The 17,623-nt window shown below is 53.8% G+C and overlaps 1 protein-coding gene across 5 annotated transcripts; it reads right to left on the bottom strand.

The window, feature by feature from the left end:
* Nucleotides 1-1,652: 1,652 nt before the first annotated feature.
* Nucleotides 1,653-16,243, bottom strand: CAMKK2 (calcium/calmodulin dependent protein kinase kinase 2). 5 transcript variants are annotated; one of them, XM_075516629.1, is made up of 18 exons: nucleotides 16,064-16,243; nucleotides 11,488-11,614; nucleotides 10,571-11,057; nucleotides 9,761-9,808; nucleotides 9,293-9,346; nucleotides 9,077-9,128; nucleotides 8,851-8,984; nucleotides 8,180-8,216; nucleotides 7,333-7,354; nucleotides 7,003-7,091; nucleotides 6,549-6,748; nucleotides 6,405-6,458; nucleotides 5,859-5,932; nucleotides 5,240-5,327; nucleotides 4,898-4,993; nucleotides 4,215-4,343; nucleotides 2,153-2,253; nucleotides 1,653-1,764 (listed from the first exon to the last, which is right to left on the bottom strand). In XM_075516629.1, the coding sequence occupies exons 3-18, from the start codon at nucleotides 11,006-11,008 to the stop codon at nucleotides 1,689-1,691; spliced, it is 1,692 nt and encodes a 563-aa protein (XP_075372744.1). In that variant the 5' UTR covers nucleotides 11,009-11,057; nucleotides 11,488-11,614; nucleotides 16,064-16,243; the 3' UTR covers nucleotides 1,653-1,688. The 5 variants fall into 5 exon arrangements, with proteins under 5 accessions (XP_075372744.1, XP_075372746.1, XP_075372745.1 ...); XM_075516631.1 differs by having other exon boundaries at nucleotides 1,653-1,761; XM_075516630.1 differs by lacking the exon at nucleotides 16,064-16,243 and adding an exon at nucleotides 15,858-15,991.
* Between the last annotated feature and the right edge of the window lie 1,380 nt (nucleotides 16,244-17,623).

Here is a 17,623-nt window from a genome sequence, read left to right as displayed (position 1 = left end):
CTGGCCAGGGTTAGCAGGCAGAGATCTTACCACTAACCAAAATACTTGGGTCGCTCCTAGTGCCTTCTTCCTCCGGGCAAAGAATTACACCTGAGCAGTCCCTTACATGTTTGAGACATTCGAATCCTCCCCCTCTTTCAGGTACACCATCATTTTAAATGCCTCATTCAAGGCCACACAACCACATCAGACTGAGAAGAGGTCAGACCTTCCCCCCCCCCAGTCCCACGCTCCATCCACAAAACAGCTGTACTTACCATGACCCCTTTCCCCAAGCAAACCCTGATTCTTCTCCAGCTCACCCACACTCTGCTGGTCTCCAGCTTTGTCCCAGCACAGAGAACTTGGGAAAGTGAGTCTGGACATGAGAATCTCTCCCACCACATGATAGATTATTATTTTTTTACAAGCACCACAAAATAATCAGAGTAATCTGACTGAAGGTGAAAGAGCTCTTTGTAAGAAACAATCCATGAATTAGATATACACTTAATTTACTAACAAGCCTCTGATCCACAGGCATTCACAAATTACTGGTAACGAACTTGCAAAAAATACATAGCATTGGCCCCAAAATCCAGATTAAGAGTTTGGAAAACAAAAGTTTCTCTGAAAATTACTAGCTAATCTAAGTATTTCATTAGATCTTAAATTCTAAGCAAGCCCTAAGTCTATACTTAAAAAATAGCATCAGTTGTATTATTTTTAATTGTAGTAAACCATGTAATGTACATGGAAGTGAAGGATTTTACCCTGAATTTTGTATTTAATAATATATCTACCTAGATCAAGTAAAAGATTTAGAAACAAACTGTTGTTAGTGCTTCCTCTGCTGTTCAAAACAAACATTCAGCTAAACACCACCTTTCACTCATATATCTGCAGCAAAAATAGTTCAGACTGAACTTAAGCCCTTAAATACCTTTTCCTTTCATACACTGAATACTCAACTTACCAAGTCCTAGTCCCACCAAGACCTTAGGAAAGGCATTAATTACCTTAGGCGGTAATTAACCTCACTTTCTGAACGTCCCAAAGATGCTGTTTAATACAACTTGGCTCTCAAAGGTAGGCATTCTTTAAAAAGCTGAAAAGGTGGGTTTTTGCTTTTTTCTCATGCAGTTAAAAAGGAGTCAATTAAAAACAAACCAGAAGGACAAGAAATAGATGCAACAACATTTCCGGTAGGTCGTGAACTCTCAAAGTGCACACGTGTAGTTTTACTGTTGTGTATGCCACTTGGCAAAAGCTTCACCCTTCTGCGTGTGCCCACCGACTACGCGATGTGCATACAACACCCCTGGGACGCTGGCGTTAGTCCCCAGAAATTATTTGGCATTAAAACCAGGTAAAAGCAGTTCCAAATGCATTTTTGTTTGACTGCTTTTTTTTTTTTTTTGCAAAGCACTGTTGCTGCTCAACACCATAGCTCACCTCTCTGCTATCAGCCAGCACCTTTCCCACAAGAAGTCAGCAGTCCAAGCGATTGGAGATGTTCAATGTTTATGACGAGTAGTCGGATGTCTTATAACATGCTGCTATGTAAGCTCTACATCCAGCATTATACTGAAATAGCGCCATGTCATGCTGTGTTTGGTGTAGGCTCTGTTAATGTCGCTTATCCTCAACTGCACACTTTAATAACGTGCCCCGGACCAAGCTGCTCAACAGAACCATAAAGTTGATGTTCACGAAAGAAGTTCCTCCTCTCCCACGTTGGGCGAGTCATTGCATTTCAGATTATCTTCACTGCCTTGTTTCCTGCTTTAAAAGGAAATAAAACAGTTGCTGAGCGAGTCAGAAAAAGGCAAAGCAGACAATGAGACACCAGCATCCGCCCCTTCCCTGCCATGGGACTTTTGGGACCCTGAGCACTTGTCGTCTCCCCCAGCTCCCATGTGACAGGCTGGAAGTGCCATAAAAAGATGCTTTTCAGCCCATCGGAGGGGCAGGATATGCCATATCACAAAAATCATCCCACAAAACGGTTACAGGTCAGACAGAGGGTGTGTTAACGTCCCAGTCGTGGCTCCACATGAAAGATTCAAAGCCCAGCTCCTCGAATTCTCCTCCTGTGCTTTGCAGTGATTTCCAGAGCATTAAGACAAGCTGCAAACATCTTTTCAGGCTGAGGCGAGGTGATGACACTTACGGCAGCAGGTTCCCGGGGGCGGACAATGACCGCTCCTCCCTCCTGCTCCCCTCGAACGGATTCCCAAAGGATCGCTTCCGGATCATCGTTTTAACCAAGATCTGCAAGACCAGATTGGAGTTCATCAGGGATGCTTTCCTTTCATTCAAGAGCAACCAGAACATCCAGCCCTCATGCCCAAGTAATTAAGAAAACTAGTGAAAACAAGCCAAAGTTCTCTTTAAAAAAACAAAACAAAACAGAAGGAAGCATGTTTACAAGTCTCCAGCTGCTTAATACAGGGGCTGTATCCTCGTCTGAAACCCATGGTGCAACAACTGAACACGTGGACGAGAGCCACGCTAGGTGTGAGAGGCTGGAAAGGAGAGCAAAGCCAAGTCTGGGAAGACTTTCTCCCCCCCAGAAGTAGGTTTCACTGATTACTGCATCCAGTACCTGCAAATTCCCAGTTCCCCACGATTACCTGGCAGAAGAATTCATTAGAAAGGGAGAGGGGAAGGAAGGAACCAACACAATTTTGCCTTACTGTTTACCAAAACCAGGCTGAAAAAATTGGCCATTTGTCTAGCTTTGGCTGCAAAACACAAAGTTATCCAGTGTCAGCTGCAATTGGAGGCTGCTGGGAGCAGAGCAAGTGTCGGGGTTCTTCCCAGGCATCCCCCAACTTACTTTGCTGGTGGGAGCAGAGAACAACATGAGCAGCACTGGACCCTGCCTCGGCATGTGCATCCCACTCTGGGAACCCCTGGCTCATCTGATATTGCTTCTTGTCCCTCTGTGCCTCGTTTAGCTGCTCACCACAGTGCACCGAGAGCCCTTACACGTCTGAAACGCGCATGCCAGCAGGGTCCTGCGGGGGAAGGCATTTTCTGCGAGAGTCAAAGCCATGTGAATCTCGTACTTGAGCATTAACACCTGCAGTTGGACGCACAAAGATCAGGCACTGGAGGATAATTTTGAAGAACAAATGCAAATGGGAAAATACAAGATCTGCCTGGAGGCAGCGCATTATTTAAGAGGCAAGAGTCGCAGTAAAAGCTTATTTGCCCTGAGCTGCGCTAAACACACCTGGATTTTCAGTGGGGCAGGGAACACTGAGCCATCCTCCGCTGCATTGCGGCAAGTCCCCTCCGAACAGGAGAAAGGGGGGAAAACCCCTCATCAATGGTGATCTCTTTAGAGCAAGATCTGCTTTTTCAGTTTGAGCAGCGCATGGCACATTTGCATATTAACGTATTGGCGGCTGAAGAGACTTCTGCAGGGCACCGAAGCAGAAGAGAGCTCCAGAAATGGAGCCAGATGTGGGCACAGCCACGAGATGGAAAAGGGGCTTCAAAGGGAGACCTGTACTTCAACAAAAATCACAGCCTGGGTGTCTACAGGCAGATAACGCCGCACCAGGGAACTGCGAATGGTCGCTCGCTGTTTCTCCTAGCACGAGGGCTAGCGGGCACCCAAAGAAATCATTAGGTTCAAAACCCAAAAGGATTTCACTTTCCACACAGGGCAGGGTTACACTGTGGTTCTCACCACCACAGCAGGTTGCCGAGAATAAAAATATGAGCTTGAAAAGAGATGAGATGAATTCACCAAGAATAGCTCCAGGCGGGGGCTGGCGCACGCCGTGGCCCAGATAAAATCTCCATCCCGGGAAGCTCCCGCAGCCCCTACGGCCAGACGGGCAGAGCAGGGCAGGAGCTCCTCGTGCCTGGTGAAAACACCCACTCCCGGTCATGGCAGGTCCTGGACTAGATGCTCTTTTGCCCTGAGCAAATACAGCGATATTTAGGCAGCCAGCTCAAGCGTGGAGACTGGCAACCTGCTGACAGGTCCCTTTGGGACCGCTCTGAAATATTCCCCCGCACCGCAGGGTACGGCCGCCTCCGGCGAGATGCTGAGACCCTGTCTTGCAGCGCTTGTTTCCGAGAGAGGGAAGGTATTTGCTCTAATCCTGCCCAACACTTTTGCCCTTCAGCAGCAACCTCCAGCTGCTTGGGACTGCCCCGGGAGGCAGCGTGGACCCCGGTGTGCGCCCGCAGACAATCACCTCCCTCGTACTCACCACAGTGGCCAGGCTGGGGATGTGCTTGACCGAATTCTCCACCTCCTCCTCCGTCACCTCGACGAGGGTGCAGTTCTCATCCTCTGTGGGCAGCAGCTCCACTCCGTTCTTGGTGACCCAAGGGTGCAACTTCAATTAATAACACAGCCTGTCAGGAACGATTTCCTCTTTTTCATAACTCAAACAACACAAGCCTGGCAAACGCATCTCCTCGCCCAAGCTATGGCCCCTACGTGCTCCTGAAATACCAGGGAGCAGGGGAGAGACGTGCCATCTCACTGGCGAGCCAGCTCACCCCAGCACCGCGGGGAACAGCTCAGCCCGGAGCAGAAAATGCCGCAGTGCGGCTCATCCGGAGCCAGCGCTGGCCCCATCTATGCAACTGAGCAATAACCTTGGTGACCTACAGCACTGGGTATCTCGGTGGGTTTTAGGGAAGACGACCTATTTTCACTCTCATCTTACAGATGAGACAGCACCAAGAGGCAAGAGTGATTTATTCCAGAGCATACGTATGAGCAGTAGTGACAGGGAGACCCACCGAGCCCTAGTCTTGGACTGAATTAATGCACGACAGAAGACAGAAACCCCTCTTTCTCCTTGCCCACACACCTGGCGTCTTGGGCAGCTGCAGGAGGAGCACAAAATGGTTCAGCAATTCCCCCGCAATCCTTTCCCCCTACCTTAGTTTCCATTTTCTCAGCTTCTCTCCCCTTCCAGGTTCCCGCAGGGGCAGAGGACCAGAAATCTCCTGCGAAAGGCTGTTGCACAGTACTTTCCTGGTAGCAGAGGAAATACTGTACTCAGGGGATTTCCTTTTGCCTGTTACTTCTGTAGGCACCAAAGGTCCCGAAGCTGAGCAGGTCCCGGAGCAGGGGAAGGAGCTGGGACTTACCTGCCCAGGGGCCCTGGGCACAGGGGGAGGACCTAGCCTGGCGCGATCAAACTGACTCCCAAAAAAAGCTGAGCAAGGAGAACCCAACAGAAGTGAAGCCACAGCCAACACCAGGGGGTTGGGTCAGTACCTTGATTTCTGGGACCGAAATCCTAGATTCAGGATTTTTATCCAGCATCCGTGTAATCAAATCCTTCAAGAAGTCTGTAACTTCTGGCCTGGGGGAAGGAGAGGGGAGAGATGAGATGGGGAAGGGGATGGATGCTGTCCCCCTTCTTCACCCCAGTGCAAGCTGCTGTGGGCCTTCCCGGGCAGGGACCCCAGCCCTGGCAGGGATGCAGCTCCGGATACTCTTGCACCTGGGTACCACGCAGCCCTTCCTCCCCAAACCACCCAGGGAAGCAAAATATCCCCTTTTTGGGCAATGCGAAGCGTGATCCCGCGTGTACGAGGCTGGGAGAGCTCGACACCAACTCCACCCAGGCAGCAACTGCAGAGGTTAATCCGTTCCCTCAAATGCCTCTGCAGCTTCAATCTCTCCTTCTTCGGCAACTGCAAACCAAGAGATTTTGCCTTCATGTTTAATGCAAAGGAAGTTTTCCAGGGCCAAGGGCCAACAGAAGGGCTCAGAGCCTCAGTTTTGCAAAACCGCAGCGGAGCAGGGCCAGTCCCACCCAGGCAGCGCCTGAGAAACAGCTCAAGCAAGCTTTACAATAAGGGCTGAGGAGGGTTTTTTTTTGAATACTTACTGGTCTGGGAACTCCAGCGTTTGGGTCTTGATTTTATTGTGTAAACTCAGGATCCTTTCATCCATAAAAGGGCACTACCATGAAGAAAAAGAGCAATGAGAAAAGCAACAACCTCTGTCAAGAAGTAGCAGTGGGGCAGCCAGGCGAGCATTGGGATCTCATAGGGTTTTAAGGAGAGCAAGGAGCCAGTTATAGGGAAATACCAGCAGATTTCCTATTATATCGATGTCTTCTTTTAAACGCAATGAAAATAACATTTGACTTAAAATGAGCAAATTACACCAACAGCTCTTTTCCTAAAAAATCTGTCCAGGCATAGAATTTTTCCCCAGGGAAAAAGAGAAACATGTCCCTTTTGGCTACATCCATCCCACGGACAGGCAGAAGTTTCCCATTTCCACCCACACATCCCCATTTTGCCTTGGCAATACCCAACTGCTTGAACAGGGGTGCGGGCTGCAAATCCCACCGTGTGCCTGGCACATGGGAGGCACACACCAAACCCCTCCCGGACCACCAACAGTATTGAAAAATCAATCTCATTACCTGCCCGAACACGAAGCAGTACAGTGTGATTCCCATGGCCCAGACATCCAAAGCCTGCAGAGTGAAGAACGCATAGTTAGATCTGCAACAGACAGCGTGTGTAAGGAAGATTAATGCAAAAACCCTCAAATTGCTATTAAATACCTTTCCGGAGAAGATTTTCCTGGTTTCTGAGAGCGTCTCCGGGGCCATGAAGGCGGGGGTGCCCACCGTGTTGGTTAACAGGGCATCGGCTCCCTTGAACTCGTTGCTCACTCCAAAGTCAGCGATCTTGACGTGCCCATCTTCCCCCACGAGGAGGTTGGAGGGTTTAATATCCCGGTGGATTATCTTTTGATAGTGCACTGCAGTCGAAGGGAAAACAAGCAATTCAGCAGCAGCACCGGTCTGCAGCGAAGGAGCCTCGAAGTCCCCACACGGCTGTAAGCCTTTCTGCTAACATCACGACCAGCCCCAGCTTCAAAAACCCCTGTGCAGTAGCATGAGCCACCAGAAACGGCACTGCACGCCAGCAGAAAGTCCAGCCCCGGGTGTTTAGAAAAAAAAAAAAAAAAAAAAAAAAAAAGAAATCCCTTTTTTTTTTTGCACAGACACTCACAGTATTCAATGCCCTTGATCAGATCCTGGAAGTAGAACCGAGCCTGGTCCTCGCTGAGAGGTTTCAGGGTTGGGATTTCCATCACAGGACTGCAAAGGCAACAGAGAATGGAGCTTGTTCCCCATCCAGATGCACTGAAACAGGTCCCGGAGGTTTTGCCGCCAGCCGGCGACAGCACGCGGCCCCAGACACAGGCACGTAGGGGGTGTACACAACTGTAACCGGGCTGGGGAGGTGCTACCCAAACCCATAGGGACCCACCATGAACCTCCCCATTGCCTCTGTCTCGTTCATGCTTTAGTAGATTTAAATCTGGAATTCAATACTCACCCTTGCTTCACCAGTTCAAACACTGAAACACAAAAGAGAAGGTGATTATGGATCACTTAGAGGTTAGAGCTCCTGCAAGCACAGTCTCAGCACAAAAGCAATTGTTTTAATGACAAAAAATTCTAAAAATAATATATTTTTTAAAAAAGGAGATGCCATCTTATGCAAGGCACATGGCATTTTGGTTGCTTCCATTTTCAGTTAAGGGATGATGCCAACTACCTTCTCAGTGCTGCAGCTTCAGCACCATTAAGTGCCCTCCACATGGCACACTAAAACCCTCAGTTTGCCTGCAAAACCAAGGCCGAGCCCATGCCCCGAGCAAACCTCTGCGCTTGGCCATGAAGGCATCGCATGCTCCTCCACTAGTACAGGCTGAACATAAATGACGGAAAAGAAATGCCTCCTCCAAAAGCATGTGTTTTACATCAAGCAAACCACTGCAGTCTGCAAGACAGGTTGGGAAGGAGCTCGTTTTTATCGTGGATAATTAACACGTGCCTTGTTCTCGAAGCCAAAGAAGCAAAGCTACTTTCTGTCAGCCCAGCTTCAGAGCTGAGAACATAAATGCTGGTACCTCTTATGGCAAAGCATGCCCTGATGTCGAATTAAAGCCTATAAAGTGCTATAAAGCACTCCTGTCTCCTTTCTGAACCCAGACTGGATCCTGTTTGCTCTGACCATTAAGAGGGGATTTGCTCCTCCAGCACATCCAAGCCACACTTGCTCCAGAGGAGAGACCCAACCCCGCACGCAGCTGCCCCAAAACACGGGGTGAACCCTTTGCCTTGGCAAACTCCAATCTCCCTGACACCCCACAAGCACAGCAAGGGCGGTGAGCACTTACCCATGTACAGGTGGTCCTCGCTGGGGTCATCCAGGACCTGACGAAAGAAGCGGAAAGGAAATTAAACAGCACCAAAAAACCTTGCAAATTAAACACTGTGATTTTTTATTTAGCGGCCATCTCAGTTCTGCACCATCTGCACCATTAGTGTGGTCTGCTAATCTCCGAGCTTCTACCCACAAGGGGTGGGGGGAAAAAAAAGGGGACAGAGATATAGCTGTACTTCAAGGAAGTAAATACTTAAAACGCATAGGAAGCATCATCTGACTCATGAGCCAAATGAACTCCAGCCTGCACATCCTTAATTCTTGATTTTTGGACCATTTCATAGTCAGTGGGTGGAGGGCAGGGCGAGTGCACTGCAGAACCTGCAGAAACACCAGTTCCTCCCCAAAAGCCAGTTGAGCACTTGTTTCCTCCAAGGAAGCAACATTTTTCTGCATTTCCCTTTCTGGGCAGGGAAGAAAAAAAATCCCCTTTTGGGATGTGGGAATAAAAAACCTTTTAAACCAGGGAAAACATGAGTCTCCTGCAGGCAGGACCTGCCATGGCCATCCCAGCCCCTCTGCGGTCGCTCCCCTCTGCCCAAGCCAACGTGTAGCCCATCCCCGCAGCATCCAGGCTCTTTCACGCTCGGGGTGGGTTTCGGGAAGGGGCTGGCCAGCACTCACCTCCACCAGCTTCACCACATTGGGGTGGTCCAGCTTCTTCAGGATGGCGATCTCCTGGTAGACCTGTTCGATGGGCCCTTTGGGCTGCAGGCAGCCCTCGGAGGCAGCTTTGGCCCCGCGGGGCGGCGGGCGGCCTGCAGGAAAGGCAAAGACGGGGTGTCTGGCTGGGAACGAGCCCCCAGGGTCCCCAGATCATCTCCCACCCTAAAGCTTTTGTGCCACTTACGGGGGAAGCCCGCCTGTCTCATCAGCTTCTTTTTGGAGAGAACTTTCATTGCCTGCAAGAGAGGAAAAAACATGGGATTTGGGGGAAATCAAGGATAAAACGGGGCTGGCTGGATGGGGCCAGCACGGAGCTGGGCAGGGAGTCAGCAGAGGGGATCGGTCCCCGTCCCCCATCCCACCCGCCCCGCTGCGGGCTCTGGGGACGTGCGCTACTCACATAGTAGGTGTTATCGTCCTCGTTGTAGGCCAGCTTCACCACCCCGTAGGAGCCCTAGAGAGGGGCACAGCCATGGGCACCAGTTAGGGACAGTCCAAAAAAACCCCACAGCACCAAACCGGGCCCCGGGCTTCTCCGCAGCCCCGGCCCCACCGGATCACAGAGCTGGCGGGCGATGCCGGGGACAGTGGGACACATGGGCTGGCATCACACCGCTGGCAAAGAAAAACTTCAAAAGCCCCGTTTTGTGGGAGGGAGGGGGAATGGGAAAAATTAATAATAATTTAAAAAAAATATATACAATTCAATTGGCACGACCCAGAAGAGAGTGGTGTCACAGCGAGGAGCCGGCAGAGTTGCTGTGGTGAGCAGCTGAAATTACCATCTCACTGGCTCGACAGCAAAAGCGAGCCCAGCGCCCTCCCACCCCAAACCCCCCCGTCCCACCCCAAACCGGCCAATATTCACCTTCCCGATCTCGTCCTTCAGCTTGTACTGGTTGAGCTGTACACAATCCTGCGGGGAGAGGGGGGGGGGGGTCTGACATGAGCCACGAAATCACTCGCATTTGCTCTCCTCCTTTTAAATCTCCAGCAAAACTTTCTCTGCAAACTCATGCCCTGTTCTGCTCTGCCCGGGCACACGCTCAGGGCTGGGCGGCTTTGATTCATGAGCCATAAACGCCAGCCGCCCAGCCACGCGTCGGTGTGTTTATAGATGGCTAATTGCAAATGTTAACGGCCGGGCAGGCAATATTGGCCGCTCACATGGAACGAGAGCGCACGACAGGCGGGCGGTGGTGGGGATCAGCAGCCGGGAGAGCCCCGGGGGGTTCAGCACCGGCAACCCGGCGCCAAGGATTTTTATTTCTTATGGGCAAAGCAGCCGCTTGCTGCCTGTTTTCTGTCAGCGGTGGCAGGCTGGGGGCAGGCAGGGCCACCTTCTCTTTAGATCTCAGCAGATCTCTCTTTTTTTTTATTTTTAAGGGAGAGAAAAAGAAAATCGTGGCACGCTGCCGGCTCCCCCGAAATGCAGCTGTGAGAGCTGGCAGCATCTACAAAAGGCACGAAACACAGTGAGCCGCCGGGTCCCACCTTCCCGAGGGCTGTCCCCACAGCCCGGGATGGACCAGGATGTCCCACCGCCTCCCGCCCCGCATCTGCAGACATGCCACGGGGTTTTATCCTGAGAAACCAAGCAAGAAGCAATGCCACGGGGGGGGGAAACCAGGAGGATAGGGGCAGGAGAACCACGGGAGCAGCGTTTGTCCCCCCTCACCTGCAGTCCCGTGATGGACACGCGGTTCGACTCCACCGTTGGCCGCCGTGGCAGCCGTGGGGAGGAGTGCGGAGATGTCACCGGAGAGTAAGGGAGGGACGGGTAGATGAAGCGTTCATTGGCACCGTCGCTGCTCCCAGGCGAGCGGGCAGGCTGCGACCGCTCCTGCAGGGAGAGCTTTCGGCCGGAGAGGTGCAGCTTCGCCCTCGGCTCCCGGCCGTCCCCAAAACCCTCGCTGCTGGGCACGTTCATCTCCTCCTCCTCGCTTGCGCTCCCCGTCGCGTCGTACTCGGTCACCACGATGAGCGAGGCCATGCTGCGGCGGCGGGGGCTCAGCGGCGAGGGATCCCGTGGCACCCCGGGCGCTCGGTGGCCGCAGCCTCCATCACGGCAGAGGGGCCACGGGGCGGGTGAGCTGCCGGGGACGCATGATGGCATGGTGTGACCAACAGCCTCATCCCGGCCACGCTGCGACAGGGAGGCACACCTGCAAACACAGGGTGACTCAGCCGGACTGCCCCGGAAAGCGGGATTTCCTCCCGCCCATCGTTACTCTACAGATCAATTTATTCATCCTATAGGGGATGGTGAAGCCAAGGGCAGGGGTGCAGGATGGCACCGGGACCATGCACCCCCCCTGCCACGCGGCAGACCCCAGGCAAGGGCCAGCCTCAGCTCCCAGACTGCTCCTTCCACGTTCTTTATTTAAATGCCTGCAGGGAATAACACCCCCACCACCTCCGTTACAGAAATGCCCAAAATGGGTGTTTTACAGGGGCAGGATCAAACCCTGCACTATGCCGGCATAAATACCGCTCAGTTTCTTGCTTTACTGCTCGGTCCCACGGTCGGAGCAGGCAAATCTCTGCCAAACACCCCCCGAACGAAGCAGTTCACGGGCACAGGGACCTGCTTACCAAGCACGGGGTGCAGGATCAGCCCCCCCGGCTCACTGCCTCCTCCCACAGCCCATCATTGCCAGCGATTTCTCTTCCACACCCCAGGTTCCCTATGGCCTTCTGTGCAAAAATCACGCTCCTGAACCTAGGGATAAATGAGAAAACAATTCTGTTAGCAGCAAGAAATTATATATATATAAAAATATACATATATATAATTAAATAATAATTTAAAAGGGGGAGAAAACAGTGTAATTCACACATGCTGAGCACCCCACAGCAGCTGGGGCAGTTCAATGGTTGGTTGTAAACCATCCCTCTTCCCTGCCGCGATGCTGGTGCTGTTTTTAATTTCTGGGTTAACGAGTTGCTGCAGAAGCAAGCAAAAAAAAATATCCCGAAACAAACAGCCCAGAAGCAGGAACAAGGTTTGAGGCATTTTTCTGCCTGGTTCCCACACCTCGGCGAGGCGGCCGGTTAAAATTAGCTCCACTCATCTCCATTGAAGTTTCCGTGATGCACCCACAGCACAACCACTCTGAATCAGCCCAGCAGAAATTACGGGTCAAGTACAGAAATCAAATCGTCTCCCCCTTCCTCGAGGCTTCACAATGGCCTAATTGCTGTTTTCAACACCAATCTATAAACCGGAGCTTTATTTGCCCGAGTGGGATCAGCCCGGAGCTAAAGCTGACCCGGTGCTGCTCGCTGCTTCGAGGCGCAGAGAAACGCAGGGGATGCGAAGGCTATAAATAAGCCAACGAACAGCAACAAGGACAAACTATTTCAGAAACGCTGCGTTTCGCGGGGCTGAATCTGCTCCCGGCTGGGGCTTTGCTGGGCAAGAGAGCCGGGAGCCACCAGCAAGCCAAGCCGGGGCTCCGCATCTCAGGTATCATGGCTGCAAAATTCCCCCCCCCCGGTGCTTCTGGCAGCCACGGCAGCGTGTTCTAAAGCACTCCCAAAACGGATTAAAACAAACAGGCAGCCCCCCCCAGCCCCCCCATTCATCCCGAACCCTCAGGGCTGCATCTCGAGGCCAGTTGCCATTTGCCTGGCTTGCTTTGGGCACCCTGCCAGCGGGCACATATAAATAGCCGTCTCCTGAAGCCAGAGCTGATCCCGAACGCCGTGCCCTCTACCCTCACCGTGCACTGCGGCCACACCAAAAAAGGCAACTCACCGGGGCGGCCCCGGGATAAAGCCACCCCAGGAGCATTGCCAGCCGCTGCACCGGTCCCCGGCGGTGGCACAGCACGGCCGGGCATCCCATCCTGTCCCCAGAGCATCGCCTGCATCTGAATTTCCAAGGGTTCATGCTAAACTTTGCTGGGCCAGAGCAAAATTGAGTTATGAAGTCTCCACCACACTTGAGAGCAGAGCTTGCCCTGGCCGGCGGGAGTTAATTGGCTTGACCAGGATAAACATATCAAGGCTGATTAATTCAAGCAGGCTTCCCCGGGCTCTGTAAACAGGCTCAAAGCCATCCAAGCACCATTGTAACATCAACTAGGGTAGAAAATTGGAGGGTTTTTTCCCTTTGTGTGTGTGCAAAGGGGCCAAGCACAGGGTTTTGCAAAAATTGCCCTGTGAGATGATACCTTCCCCGAGAGAAACCCAAAAGTGGGATCCCACTGTTGAACACAGCCCCGCGGGATGTGGGACAACTGCTAACGATAACGCAGCCAGTTCTCCTTGATAAGTACACGGGGAGGCTGAGGAGGAGGAGGAGGAGAACAGCCGTATTCCCAGCCAGATGCAAAACTAAAATAGCTGGAATGGGGGGAATAAACCCAAAGAGGGGAAATATGGCCCAGGGGCTCTGGCTTCACCAACCTATCCAGGTCCTTGCCCGGGGAAAAGCGACACATTTTGGTATGAACTCCAGCAGATCCTTATGTAAAAGCGAGCAGCACATGCCCACAAAATCCTCAGGAAATATAACAGCCTGGTGTATAGGAATGATTTATCGGCACAGCTTTTGGCTGCAATCCATATATAACCCATAGCGGCTGTGGCAGGATTATCGAAGCAATCAGTCTTGCATCTAATTCAGCAAGGAGAGGGATATTAAAATGAAAAGAGGTCTGTGAAACCCTGGCAGCGGCTCTTCCTCTCGCTCAGCGTCCACGTGGCTTAGCGGAAACGAATGGGAGTGAAATCGGCCCCCGCGAGGGTGAAGTGATTTTTTACAGCCCCCTCCTGCCGCCCCAGCTCTGCTGTGAGCATGTGGTCCCTGCCTGGTCCCTGCTGGGATGTGGCCACCTCCAGATGGGAACACGCCGACCAGTTTCAGGGGGTGCAGAGGATGACACCTTGCAGCCAGCACTGGCTGTACAGATTTAAATCAGAGCGTACGGACACATCAGCCTGTCCTTCCCTCCCTGGAGCTGTTTCTCTACCCAGGCGCAGGGCAGGCAATGGGATGGTACCCCCGGCTCCCGCCGGCTGCCACACACTCGCCTTCCCCCCACACGCTTCCCTCCGGCAAGGTGTCAGGCTCAGACCCTCCCAAGGGAGTAAGACTTGGTGGCAGCTCCGGCAGCGACACCTCCATCCAACCTTCCATAGGGATGAGTTCACGCACTGTAAAAAAACCTGTTCATAACAAAATTGAACACAAACCACCTAAAACAAGGCTGATTTTACTCACAGAGGCTCCTCCCCCCGCTACCACCAAAGGTCTGCAGTTAAAAGTTAACCGGGGCCAGCATGCGGGGCAGTTATGGGCTCTTGCTGGGCACAGTCCAGTGGCTATTTTGCTTTCCCTGGTCACTGTCAGCGGTGGAAGCGGCAGTGCCAAGAGCGGTGTCATCTGCAGCAACGGGGGCATCGATCACAGTTTCCCTTCCTACGGGCGAGCACAGACCTTGCCAGAAATATATTAGTCACTGTAGTATACAAAGACCATATGCATCCCCGCCTGACTTTTAATGGAAAAAAATCTCTCAGCAGCTTCTCTAGAAGTCAGAGGACACCCAAAATAATGAGATACTGGAAACAGGCACCCAGCCCCCATCTACATCGGGTCCCTGTGCCCGAGCAGCGAAGCTTTTCATCACCCCTGGGGCGAACAGAAGAGCCTCCTGCGCTGCCTGGCCCATCCAACACAGGGTGGAAAGAATTGGGGAAAAAATACAAAGCCAGGCTGGCAGCATTGTAACGGCATGAAACCCGGTGGCAGGTTTCAATCGGAATCCAAAAAGATCTTTAACAAGATATTTTTATAATCTTGATGATACCACCTAATACTGCTTAAGCAATATATAATGAGCATCTCAAAACAAGAGTGTAAGCTCCGCACCTGGTGTTGAGCATGGGCCAGGATGAGCTCAGGGCACCATCATCGCCTCGTCCAGCGCCGCTGAGCGGCTCCTGGCTCTCCTGGAAACAACAGCTCCAGCCCATGATGCCCACGAGAGAGGAAACGAGAGTGGCTCTGCACTTTGTGAACACCACTTAAAAGACATTAGGGCCGAGTTGAAAGCAAAGCCTCCTCCAAATTACCGCCCCAATCTGATAACAGCCGCCTTCCCCAGAATGGCGCTGGTCCATCAGACACCCCTCCCAGCACTCTCAGGGATGGGCTCTTGGGTTTTGTTGGCTGTTTTTCCCAAAACAAAGTGCTCACAGAGAGGGGCCAGGAGAGGGATGGGGCTCCTTCCCCTGGGAGAGGGGCTGCCTGTCTGGGCAGGGGCCACAAAGGCAACTCCAGCTACCCAGCCACCACACATCCCCTCCCCAGCGCATCCCCCCTGGCCCTGGGGACAACCTGGTCCTGTCCCCAGGGATGGTTTCTGCTCCTGGAGCATTGCACAGCCGCGCGGTCAGCCCACAGCTCCATCGTACCAGCTTCCTGCGGTCATCCCGCCGCTGCTTTTGGTCTTTACAGTTACCTTCATGCTCCTGATGCTCCGTGCTGTGCGCGTGGCCGCAGGGCTGCGTCCCACCTCCTAACCACGCTCGGTCACTCGCAGCAACCCAACCTGTGGCTTCTCCTAATGAGACCTGTCCCCTGTACACAGTCTCTCCACCAACTCCGTCCCCTCCATCTTCTCCTGGCCTCTCACTTGCTCCTTGACCTTAAAAATCCCCTCCTTTTCCCACCCCACGGCCTAACTCTCCCCGGTCCCCCCGCTCCGAGCCCTCGCCTCCCCGGGCAGGAGCCCCATGGGGTCTGCGGGACGCCTGCTGTCGCGGGGACGGCCACCACCCTGTCACATCCCCACGCCGGGGGTGCTGCCAGCCCATCGGCTACCACCGGCACACGTTGGGGCTGGTGGGCGGCCGAAGGCGAGCGGGAGCGGGGATGCCCGCCGGGCCCGGGCGGGCACAGCGCGGTTCCCCGAGCCGGCATGGGGAAACGACAGCACCGATCGCCAAAATACCTGCACAGGCCGGCTGCGAGCCCCGCGGGAAAGCCCCGTGTGAAGCGGTGCCGTTTTCTGCTCGCAGGGCATCCCCGGCCCGGCCCCGGCCGCCCCCGCCCGCCGCCGGCGCGGGTCCCTCCGGGCGCGGCTTTGTCTCCGCAGCCGTGGGCGCATCCCCGGGCCGGGCCCGCCCGGCCTCCCCGCCCGCACCCGCGGCCACCGACCTGGCGGGACGAGCTGCTCCGCCGGCCGAAGGGAGCGGCCCCCGCGGCCCCCGCAGCCCCCGGAGCCCCCGGAGCCGCCGCCGCGCTGCGCTGCCCGCGGGGCCGGAGCGCGGCCGCCCGGCGCCGCCTTCGCTTTCGGTTCCGCTCCGGCGGCGGCAGCGAGGGAAGGAGGGAGGGAGGGATGGAAGGAAGGAGGGAGGGAGGGAGGGAGGCCCCGCTCCGCCCCGGGGAAGGGGAGGTTTCCCCCCCGGGCAGCCGCATCCTGCCTGCCCGCCCACCCCCGTAGCCGTTCTTTGGGGTGGGTTTTTTGGGTTTGGGTTTTGGTGGTTTTTTTAATATTTTATTTCCCCCTCCGGCCGCCGGCTGCGCGGCCCCGCCTCACCTCGCAGCGCAGCCGCGGGGTGCAGCCGGGGTGCCCCGGCCGGCCCCGCTGGGACGCGGCCCCGGGCGCAGCCGAGCCCCGCTGCGGGCACCCCGCGTCCCAGAGAGACATAAAGCACAGCATCCTCCCGCCGCTGCCCGCCCCGCTGCTCGGCCGGGGCTTCCTCCCCTCTGCCCTTGTGCAAACACAGAATTTCCAGCCTGAGGTCGACTGGGTCCAGACTGGGTTACCTGCATCAGCTCTCCCGGACCTTGGCTAAGCGGTTGCCCAACGCTTCTGAGATCATCACCTAAAGGGGGTTTTAGAAACCAGTTGTTCGGAAATGTCACAGCGGCTACCGCCAGGCCATCGCCGCCACCGAGCACAGCTCCCGCTCCGGTTGCAGCTCTGCAGCGCCGGGACGGAGGCAACGCTGCCGCACGGGCACAGCCTTTAACTCCCCGGCTGGCACCAGTCCTGTGTAAACATCTCCCTTGCTTTGTCCATGCTAATTATTTGTTTTTTCTTACCGAGCACATTCCCATCAAGCACCATTCTTGGGCTGAGCTCACCTGCAGTTTTCTGATCGACTCTTCTTTTCATGAAGCAACAGCTTCAACCTTGAGCAGACGCAAACGCCGTGGCTGGTGCAAACCCTCTTCCTCATTTTGCTTTGAGACGCAGTTGTGGGCACTGCTTCGACATCATAGAACTCCCTGGAGCAGAGCCATGCTTCCATGCGAGCTTTATAGATAAATGCTGCTATTGTGCCCAGGATCTTGAAAGCCACTCTAGAAATCAGGTTTATGCACTTACTGTAAAATAGTAGGTGCTCCAAACGTTTCATGGATTGAACTCCTTGGGGCTGATTAAAATGTAGCTGAGAGAGGTCAAGCCGCCAAAACCAGCGCTCCCGCAAAGCTGGGTTACTCTTCGCTGTTAGAAATACAGTCACTGTTTTAAAATCAAGGCACTGATTATCTGCCAACAGCCACGCTGCAACACTAATTAACGAGATGCATAAACTAGCACTGGACTACCCTTGTGTCAACCACATCTTAGAGCTTCTCTCTTCCTGCCTTAGCTGGCAGGGCTCCAGCAGAGCCAGGTTTAGGTCTGGTCTTGCTTTCTCATTGCTAACAATGCCACAGCTTAATCTAGCGCTGCCTGGCAGGGTATCTCCAAGTGTTTACGCTAAT

The sequence above is a fragment of the Mycteria americana genome, chromosome 13 (assembly GCF_035582795.1).
Source record: "Mycteria americana isolate JAX WOST 10 ecotype Jacksonville Zoo and Gardens chromosome 13, USCA_MyAme_1.0, whole genome shotgun sequence".
Classification (NCBI taxonomy): Eukaryota; Metazoa; Chordata; class Aves; order Ciconiiformes; family Ciconiidae; genus Mycteria; species Mycteria americana.
This window is presented reverse-complemented; position numbering and strand designations above follow the sequence as displayed.

Bases quoted from the DNA above. Each gene is read 5' to 3' on its own strand.
- CAMKK2 (XM_075516629.1), bottom strand. From the start codon at position 11,008: ATGCCATCATGCGTCCCCGGCAGCTCACCCGCCCCGTGGCCCCTCTGC. The intron at 7,355-8,179 runs GTAAGTGCTCAC...TTTGTGTTTCAG, and splicing joins CGAGGACCACCTGTACATGG to TGTTTGAACTGGTGAAGCAA. The intron at 4,344-4,897 runs GTAGGGGGAAAG...TATTAATTGAAG, and splicing joins CTGAGAAAATGGAAACTAAG to TTGCACCCTTGGGTCACCAA.